This window comes from Charadrius vociferus, unplaced genomic scaffold (genome assembly GCF_000708025.1).
Source record: "Charadrius vociferus isolate BGI_N301 unplaced genomic scaffold, ASM70802v2 scaffold82, whole genome shotgun sequence".
NCBI lineage: Eukaryota > Metazoa > Chordata > Aves > Charadriiformes > Charadriidae > Charadrius > Charadrius vociferus.
The window spans coordinates 1,726,535-1,737,401 of NW_009647401.1; the positions used below are offsets into that span (position 1 = coordinate 1,726,535).

Here is a 10,867-nt window from a genome sequence, read left to right on the forward strand (position 1 = left end):
ATGTCTTTGGATGGTTTTACGGTAATGACACAAGATTTTTAAAACTAGCACCTCCCACATCGATTGTAATATTGTTATACTCACATGCCAAAGCCACTTGACAGGGCTGGCCAGCCAAGAACACATGCACTATAATTACTATCTATGAATATCTAATCTGTACACAAAATCCAGTATTCTGTAAATGAAAGCATATAATTGAATAGCTGTCTACAGAGCATAAACACCCACTGTCAGCCACTCCTCCTACCGCACATTCCTAGCCCTGTCCTGTGCTTGTTAGCTGTTTAATGATTACCTCATACTGAGTAATGATGCCATTTGGATCCACAGGTTCCTTCCAGTTGAGGAAGATCTTATCTTCAAAAGGAGTTCCTTTCACTGACTTGGCAGGTATAGGGCCTGGCACTGCAAACAAAACAAAACTTTTAAAAATAGGAAATCCAAGAGACATAAAAATTAAAGAGATGACAGAACGTCCTATTAAAATGAAAAGTGAGTGCGGGTCTATTTTTATTAATATTCATTTGCATGCAAAAGGCAGCAGTAGAGAGTATGAAAAAGCACTTCAAAGTGTATTTTGTTATTCGCAGTGCAGAGAGAGCATGAAGTTGAAACGTTATCCCCACATACGGTTTTCAAAACTTCATGCAAAGTCAAATTGTCTCGTAGTATAGCCAGGGGAAACAGTTCGAGCTAGATTACGACTTCAGGGAACATCACTGAACTCTGTAATAAGCATATCTTAGGACAAGGACTACATGGATTTAAAATCCTTTTAAAAAGAAAAATCAAAGGCAAAGGAAGAGCCTCTGTTATACAGCATCTTCCAAACGAGGGAAATGCTTACAAAATAGTTTTCAGTCACCCTTTCTTATGATTTATTGTTTTAAAAGAAAGCCCTGTTTAAAGAGGGGGCTGGGCACGGGGCAAACACACCAGCTCAGCTGCCACTTCTTTCAGCCACTGACGTGCTCGTGCTGCAGAAGGATCAAAACTGCTCACTTCAAATCTTTCCAATAAGGGACATTTTGAAAGCTTTGAACTGAACCACACTAAGATGACCCTACTTTCTTATTTTAAACGGAACCAATATCCCTGGTGTAATAACAAGTCTGAAGTGTCACCTCAGGCCTCTTTGCCCGAGTGATTCACAGTACCTGGTAATCCCATCAACACCAGGCAGGAGCGCCGAGTTATCTCCCATTTCAGCTTACAAGATATTTTTGCCTACACATACGGTTCCTTTTTAACCACAGCAGCTCACCTAGATTTGAACACATACATGCTGAATGAAGGGGATAAGAGAGTGCCTGAAGAAACCCTGAACCCAAAGAAACGCCTTCCCCTCTCAAAAAGCCAAAGTTGCCCAAAGCTGCAGTCTTTCAAGCTAAAATGTTACTTCTATTTAATATATTGACATCTATTTCTCTCCCCGTCTTAATCAGACTGTTTTCTTCAATGCAACTTTCAGTGAGCAGCATACATGACATTTCTCACATATTAATTATCAAAGCAGACTGAAGTTTTACAAAGAGCAAAAATAAATTAAAACCTGCTGGATCAAAGGAAGCGCCAGGCACTGTGCTACCAGCACCAAGGAGTTAGTGGTCTGTCCCAATAGTGGGATTTGTTTCAGTCTACGTGGATGCTATAAATGATGATCTGACCCTTGGTACAAACAACATAATTTGGCACATTATAGTAATAATAAATTAATAGAGTCAAAAAAGTCCACAAGTAAACAGTTGAGAGCTTCATAGAAACTGTTCACCCATCTGTCAAACAAAGACTTAGGAGAAGTTAACTAAAATCATATGCTGCTGCTTTGCTTCAGTGTCCCAGTACAGACTGGGCAGTGGGTGAAGGCTGACACACCATGACAGCCCCTGTGGGCTGTTCGTGGCATTGAGAGACTCCCTGTAGGACACTTTGCTTTTCATGGGAATGCTCTACTGTTTTTCTTCTCTGCATCCCAAGTGAGGTATGAATTTACCCTGATGAACACAACATTTTCCCTGGAAGATGCCTGCACGTGTGTGTGTGCATGCGCATACACGCATGTAAATCTGTGTTTGGGAGAGAACACAGGAATGCACCGAGTCATGGTCGCAGAATATGACATTTGACAATAAAGCACGTTAAAGCACACAAGGTAGAAAGAAAACAGACACTATTGCTCAAAAACCTGCAAAATACTTTTTGTGTGGTGCTTTCAAAGAACATATCTCATATTCAATTGAAACTGGGTGCAGGGCTATATGTTTGAGGGTTGCATAAAGGCTCCTACATTTTCTCTTTAAACACCCAAGTGGGAGAAGCCTCTAGGCTCATCACATCGCATGACTGTGTTTTCTTCTCCTGCAATATAAAATTTGTCGCTTGTGGCAGTGGCAGCGATGTTAAACTGACTGGAACTACAGGATCCCAGTTAGTTTCATGCTTCTCTTCCCACTGGCATGGGAAGGGCACAAGGTAGCAGAGCAATGAGCAGCTTGCTGGGAATCCCAGGAAAAATAAGGCCAGAAAGTAAAAGGGAGCAAGTGTTTAGAAAAAGAGAACAGTAATTCCCACAAATCTCACCCACCCCCACAAATTCACCAAAAACGCAGCTTGGGATCAGCTTAAATTATTTGAAAGCTCAACTGGAATTAAAACAAAGAAACAAATAAAAGTTCAAATGCCTAGAAAAAGGGATATAAATTATTTTTAGTTTGAAAGAGACGTTTTGATGGGGCTGAAGTTATTTTTTCCCTTCCATTTTTCAGTTCAACCACAGTAAAAAGTCTTTTAAGTGCACAGCTTTACCGAAGGGGCAGAGGGAAGCTAGGAAACAGAAAAGCAGGAGCAAACGAATTTGCTTAAAGAACAGAGTATCTGTGAGCAGGCCCATAGATTTATCAGTCAGGTTAGTGAAAATGATGCCTAAACGCCCTCATTTGTGTTTTTATGTCTTTATTCTCAGGTCAGTATTAGTTACAAACAGAAATTTAAAAAAGGCTGACATTAATAAAAAAAACACATGAAACAAACAAAAAAAACCAACAGAAGAACAACAGCAAGGTAACCTGTTGGTAACACTACTTTGATGACTCAAACTGCCTCTCTCCTTGTGGGCAGACATTGCTGCCTATTCCCTATGACTCCCAGCAAAACTAGAAGGGCTTAAGACAAACCTTAAACTTCACCTTTCCGAAGCAGTGCTAAGAGCCTTCCCTTTTATACGATATTTAGCAAGGACTCGGGTGAAAAACAGTCAGGTAACCATCATCCTTGTGTTGACATTAGTTTTTGGAAACCTCCTCACAAACAGCCCAAAAGGTTTCCTTTAGACCTGTGAGTGCACCTCCAGAAGCTCCGTTGCCCACCACAGTGCCTCTTTGCTGCCTTCTCAACTCCCATTCTTCTTCTTACGACAGCTCTCCTTCTTCCCCTTGGACTTATGGACAGTCTGTACTAAATTAAACCATTCAGGACTATTACAAGTGTATATTAAGGTGAAGTACGTTACTTAAGATTCCCTGTCGATAGCCAGGTATCTGAATAATTCAAATAGTGTAAGTAGCTGCTAGAGGAGTTGGACTCGGACCTTTTGGCCTCTGTGCCCTCTCTTTAAAAAGATTCTGCTCCCATTGATTTTCTTTCCATCTGCTGACCTTGTGAAGTGTGACTCCACCATCTCTCAGGGACAACAGCAGTAAACACACTTTCTTTCACGTGCATTATTCTATTCTAAACTTCCAACAAGTCAAGATTTACACTTCTCTGAAGAAAAGACATCATTTAGGTGGATTTAGACGTCTGGGTTTCAGAAGAGATTTCGAATTTAAGCCAAAAAAAAGTAACATTTTTCCTATAAAAAGTATACAAACATAAAATGCACATGTATATAAGTAACATAAAACAAGTTCAAAGGGAATTTCAGCAAGGTTTTATAGTGGAAACATCACAAGCTCTTCTTTCACAATTTACATGCATCTCCAGAGCCCTTTTAATGAAGCTATATATTCGTATAGTGAATAGCTGATAATCTTTTCTTCTATATACACGTGGGATGGTGGACTTTTATAAATACTATGCATAATAAAAGCACAAACCATCAATCTGACATCAGACCAATTCATTTTAGAGCAATATATTTGCATTAAATTATGTCACAGTCACAAATAAATTGTTATTCACAAATAGTGTCACCTAAACCTTGTTCTACACTAACTTAACAGGAAATTTATATTACAATACATTACTTCTGGAAGAACAATGTATTAACTGACACCAACCACTATAAAAATGAATTTATATTGCTTCAGTTTTCCTGCTACAAAATAATGAAAGTGCACGTAAACAGAGTATTTTTATTATTATTATACTCCGTGAAAGCCGTGCAGAGTATTATTATGCTATATGGTAAAGGCTACGTGCAGACATATGCACAGTTATACTGGGAAGAATTCCTTTGTGGCACTCAAAAAGTAAAGTGTATCAGCGGCAAACTTACAGCCTTTCTCTGAAGGTAGATGCTCATTTTCAGGAGATGGTGACAGTCAAATCTCTCCTACTGTTTAAAGTCACAAACAATTAAAATGGCCCACCTTTCCATTGGCCTTTTCTGAGGGATTTACCATTTTAACTTTATGCTTTGTTACAACTCAAGACTAAGGCTTAAATAGAAGCAAAATTTATATACTAAAAAGAAAAAAAAAAAATACCAGAATTGCTATTACTAGTCTTTACCGTAACAGTATTTACACCAAAGGTGGTGACAAAAATGACTTCTTCAAGTTGCACCATTTGTAGCAAAGAACAAAATGCTATTGAGAAGAAAACTGATTGCATATTAATAGCCTCCTTCGGTGCACACGCTTTTGGGGTTAATGATCTGTCCTGCTGGAGGAGCAGGGCTGGCGTGGGCACCCGGGGAGGTGGCAGGGATGCTGTCCTCCCTGGGTGATGGGCAGCAGTGGGGGCACTGGGCTGCGTTCCCCGGGGAGAAAGCCCACAGCCCAGCACAGGTCTGCGCCACCCACCCGGGGACACTGGGGGACTGCACGGCCACTGACCCGCTCGTGCCTGTGATGGTCCCCATACCTTCCAGCCCATATAAAATTACTATTACTTAACAAACACAAAAGCAAGCTACTAAGCAAGCTGACACTCTCAGCGGTGGCGGCAATCACTGTAGATATTGGCAAAAATATCACATGGGGTTAAATCCACGACTTCTGGATCTGCTGAATATGGGGGTTCAGGCACCTAACGCAGTATTTTGCTTAAAGCTTTTTTACACCAAGTGTTGACTTCAGTACTCCTCATTTCTGGGATTCGGAAATGTTTCTCCACGTCAGGGTGAAATAACCTCACATACTCACGGATCTTGCATCTTTCTAAAAATATGCAAATCACTATTTAGAGAATGCTTTCAGCTAGCGCATGGCTTGGGAATAGCGGGAACTCGCAGGCCCAGGTGTAAGCCCTCATTCCACTGCCAGCTGCTGAAATAGCCGCTAATTCTGGCCTATTTGCGGGCATCATTATGTGAAACACAGCGCTTCAACAAAGAATTTCATATGAATTACCACTTTTTCAGCTATAAAGCTTCCAGTATAGCTATTTAAAGGAAATGAAAGTAGGAAGTTGTTTTAGCCAGGGTAAATAATTCTGTGTTTCAGGGCCAATTTTTCCTGAGCTATTAATAAAAAACTTAGCCTGTATTTCTAGTTTCTACAATACCTTAAAACAGCTTACTTCATTTGTCATTTGTTCAGTGTAAGCTTGAAATAAATCTCTGCTAATAATTTCAATATTTTTCTTACTTTCTCACAAATCAACTTTTCTGATGCCTGTAATAAAAAGTGCTCCCATGTCTTTCTGCAACCACTTTTGCTCTCTCTTGCTGAAATGCCGATAGCAAATCTTACCTACCATCTGAAAAAAATAAATATTGGTGTTATTTTCATGAGCTGAAGGACAAATAGGTTTTCCCAGGCTCTTTTTACTAATGGCAGTAGGTCAGTTATAATCAGTTTCAGTTCACTGCTGCTAAAGACATAAAACTGCCTCCCTTATTTGACTATATTGACACTAAATTTTGCCACTGCTCACGACACATATGTCACTAGTCTCCGTTTTTGGTCAGGGACTGAAGTCAATGCCTTTAGCAGCGGCATTCACGGGCAACTTCACATTTAAACTTCTATCTCTTAGTCATGAGTTTCTCTTTATTAACTGCAATCATTTGCCAATTTTTTCCCAATAGGATGAGCATACTGGGTTCACTTGACATCCATGCATGTGTCACTTGGCTAGGTAAGTTACGCATTTTTCGAGACAGTTTATCATTTCAAGCAATCTTGCAGCCCTCCTTTGCAGCATCAGATATACTACCTGCTCATCTCGCTGCATTAACTTTTCTTCCAGGTGGGCTATTTTTGTTACTTTTGCAATGCTACTAGTAGAACTTTACATCTATGTTTTTCTAAAGCTCCTTGAAGCCTTGTCTCCTCTATTTTCCCACCAATATTTTCCTGGGGTGCCAGAACAACTTGAAAAAGCACAAAGGAAAAGTGCCTCTCATATTAAATAGTGAATGGAGGAAAAAAAAAATTCTTTTTTTTTTTTTTTTTTTTTGTAAAGGCAACTTACAGCCCTACTATAAAACACAGAAAAATACTACATGTCAACTATTTCCATAAAATCCTCTCTCAAAGTTAGTGGAAGGTATTTATTCTTCACACATTTAGAAAGTACACTAAACTAACTTTTAAATTTTTTTTATCCTCTTATTACAACATCTCTCCCTTTCTCTGCTTTTTCTCAGAGTGGTGAGCCTGCTGGAGTTTTCCCAGGAGTATGAGTAATGGTTGGACAGTTGGTGTCTTAACCCTCTAGATATCTCTGCATGGAGCTGAACGAGCCATACTCTCTGAAAGATCAGAGGGCCTCGTTTGTGTCCAATGAATGCGTCCTTTGGCTCAGACCAAAGCTTTGGTACACTTTAAGCCCCAAAATGGGTACTTACCCTCTTCCAAGTGATCTTTTTCAATTAGATGTTTGCCTGCTGTTAGCTGACACACTCCCTCACTAGTTATAAAATCACCATCAAACACTTTGAGCTTCACAATTTGCTTTGTCCATAGCTGCTCTCTCAGAGCTAATGTCACTATTCCTGTTAATCCACTGCCTTTTGCATCTGTTTCCAATTAAAAATTAAGGAAGCGTTTATCTGCCTTAATCCCATTCACCATCCGCTGCTCTTCAAAGGGTCCCTCCGAATTCGCAGCGCCCTTGTGAAGAGGCAGCTCTGAGAACGTGTGCATGCTGCTGATTCTCGCTAACCGATAAATTCACTGCTGGCCTGTGTACTTTGAAATGCCAAACATCATCTCTGCCCATCATGTATGCGTCCCCAGATTGTGCGAGCCTTCCTCTTTTGCCTTTATCGAATCCTTCAAACACTGTCCATCTCCTGTACACGCCAGGTGAAGCAGTGAGTCCCTGTCACGGCACAGAAAATGCTGAGTGCCCAACTACACAGAAGAGCTTTCTCCCAAATCTTAGTGACGGCGGGGTCTTTTCCCAAAGTGCAAGATGGTATTTCACCCAGAAAACACTGACGCGTTTCCTTGTTTTCAACTTTTTTGCAGAACTTGTTTAACAGTGTACTGCTCAAGGGCTTAATTTTTACACAGAATAAATACAGCTATTGGCAAATTACTATATATATACTTTGCAGATTAACTCCATCTGTCCAAGTTAAATAAAAATACCTAAAATCAACAAGTATTCAGATTTAGCTCTGGTCAGAAAGGAGGTCAGAGTGATATTCCTGGCTTTGCTTTCTTGCAGACACTGAATTACCAGTTATTTAAACCCACTTCATTTGTGAGTCACAGCTCCAAAGGTTTGAAGCACAGCTTCAGAGTCTTACCCTGTTCTTCTACAAATTGTTTCCTGAGTTAATTCTGCTCCTGGTACCATACCCTGCTCAGTTATCACTCACCGTTCTGGGAGGTCTGGCAAAGCTAAACAGCCTTATATAAACGTGAACCTTTGTGAAAGACAATCAGAGATCCTCAGTCTCACACCAGAGCCCAGCAGAAGTCAGAGATCCTCTACATTTAGGGAATCCTAGCAGAAGGGAGGAGTTGAAATGATAGAAGCAGAGAGGTGAAGGGAGAGATTAAAACAAAACAACAACAAATAAAAGAGAAAAAAGGGTCAGAGAGCTGGAAGCATGGGCAAGATGGACAAAGCAACAGAAGACGCGAGCAAAATGGCCAAGATGAAGGCAGACAAGAAAATGTGGGGCAGACACCTTTAACTCCAACAGTCTACTAAGTTTTTACTTGATTGGCAGATCCCTGGAAGAAAGAATGGCATTGGCAAGAATGCTGCACTACAGAAAAGCTAACAAAAAGTTAATTATCTGTTGTTGTCATCAGGAGTTTTCAAAGTTTCTATTTACGAAAAGTACACAATGTAAGTGCAGTTTCAGATAATCATGTAATCAGTGGCTATTTATAATTAATGGTATTTGCAAAAATGTAGGAAAATACTGTGATCCCTCTATTTTCCTTCTCATAATTCAATTACTGATAATGTCCCCACTACATAATTAACATCATGCTCATTTGACAAACCCTGCAGAAAAATCGTCATGACAATGAGGCTACTTCTGACCAAATGTGAAATATCTGGGGCACAGACTCATGTGTCTTCTTGTAGCTCTCATCTTCTTAGTCTGAGTCCTGCTTTAGGCTGCAAACTGTGTTTTAGAACAATTTTAGGCAGGTATTTGATCACTTGGACATGGGACTAAATTAGCAGACCACACATAGGCTGACAACTACAGAACTCAGTTACTATTGCTATGAGAGCTCAAGGAGAGATGTAGGTGTGAACACACCTTTGATCCTCCGAGATGGCTGAAAGCCCTCTGTATGGCACACGGCTTGCACGCTCTGTATTTTGAAATATATGACAAAATGGACATAGACTTCCAAGTCAATCAGTAATGCACAATTAAAAATTTCATTTGCAATAGTATCACTGAGTAGACCCCACAAGAGGCAATTTTCAGGTCACAAGCATTGTTACCACCAGTGCGTCTAAATATAGGTACCTTTTAAAATGTATTAATCCCTCCTTGAAAACAACATCTGCTTGAAATAGTTTACCCTAGCAACTTTTGTTCACTGGGTGAGGCTTATTCTACACTATGGTACCTCTGACACCAAAGCTGAGTCTAAACAAGTTCACTGATAGCACACTGCTGTGCTACCTTGAGACTAAAACCTGCCTTATGTGCATCATTTTCCAAGAATAATTCACAACAAAACCAGAAGACAACATATACGCACTTGACACTGCTCTTGACAAGCACCGCTATAGCGACCAGCCACCATCTCCGCACATGTAACCAGGTAAAGGCTATCAGGAATCATAACCTTTTCTTGAAAACTCAGTTAAAAGAAATCCATTTTCCTTGGACATAACATTACTACTACTTTTTTTTTTTTTTTTTTAACCTCAAGGAAATTAGCAACCACAAATATCTATAATGATACAGAAATAAATCATAATGGATTATATTTATAATTAATTAATTAACTGCTAAAATTTGAATTGCATGAAGTATTTTAATTCAGTACTTGTCAATGAATCTGTGATGCACCTATGTCTTCATAGCTCTCCACAGCTCCTCATATTCCACCTATTTAATAAGCTGCTCTCTCTTGTTTATTGCAACAGTAAACATATTCCTCTTCTATTTCTTGTAAAATTGAAAATACATGGCAAAAAGTTGCTGCCACATTCTAACCTTGATTGCTATCCATATATAAAACTACACTCTCTCCTCCACAGGTAAACACACTACCTTTTTGAATTTTATCTTCTTATGTATCTACACCTTTACATTAGTCCAAGTATTCTTTTTTGTTACCGATGGCAGTATTTATTCTCATTTTGTTGTTGTCAATATTTTAATGAAATCTAAATATAAGAAAAGGAAACTAAAATTGCTCTTTACTAGCACACTTTAAATATTATTAGGGAAAAAAAAATCTATTTTTATTTTAATCTCTTTCATACCGAGATTCATAGCCTAACAACTTAATGTCACCATTAACATCTACATCTATTTTTTATTTCTTCCAAACTAAGGTAAGTTCAACTGTCTTGTCAATGAAACTTCATGGAGAGCATTTTAAAAAGGAATCACAGAATATCTCGAGTTGGAAGGGACCCATAATGATCATCGAGTCCAACTTCCAAGTTGTCAAAATAATACTTTAATCTGATGGGTGACTTTCCAACAGTTAACAGATACTATATACTGTAACCTGCAAAATAAATTATTGCTCACGTACATTTACTGAAGAGGTTTTAAATCTTGAATAGAGTCTTTAAGCACTGAACTCAAAACTTCAATATAAATTTACAGATTTATTAGAATTTTCAAATACTACATCTAATACTGTGAAGAAGCCTTCACCTAACACCACCATGTGTTTCTTGTCACCTGCGTTAGCACATTTTTGGAATGACTGGGAAGCCACCCTCCTTTTTCTCTCATGAGAGAGATTGAGCTTGACTTGCGCTACATGGACAGTTTGGGCTATATATGCAGGGTGACAGCTATAATACTTTTACAGCTACTGTTTTAGGGCTAATTAATACATTAATAGAAGAGAACTTCCATCCTTCAGGACACATTGTAACACAGAAAGTCATCTCCTTCCACCTGTCTAGACTGGCCTTGGATGTAATTTCTGTAACAGCATTTACACATACCGTCTTCATCTGTCTGGATAATGGTCTCCTCGCTCTCCTTCCTCCCTTCTGGGTTGGTTAAGATCATTTTGAG

General features: G+C 39.2%; 1 protein-coding gene across 1 annotated transcript in view; it reads right to left on the reverse strand.

The window, feature by feature from the left end:
• PTPRK (protein tyrosine phosphatase, receptor type, K) overlaps positions 1–10,867 on the reverse strand; it is a 309,673-nt gene that overhangs the window by 62,676 nt on the left and 236,130 nt on the right. Inside the window, exons 7-8 of the mRNA XM_009880190.1 lie at positions 10,795–10,863; positions 299–408 (exon numbers count right to left, since the gene is read on the reverse strand). Coding sequence (XP_009878492.1) covers positions 299–408; positions 10,795–10,863 — 179 coding nt within the window. The remainder of the gene's footprint in view (positions 1–298; positions 409–10,794; positions 10,864–10,867) is intronic.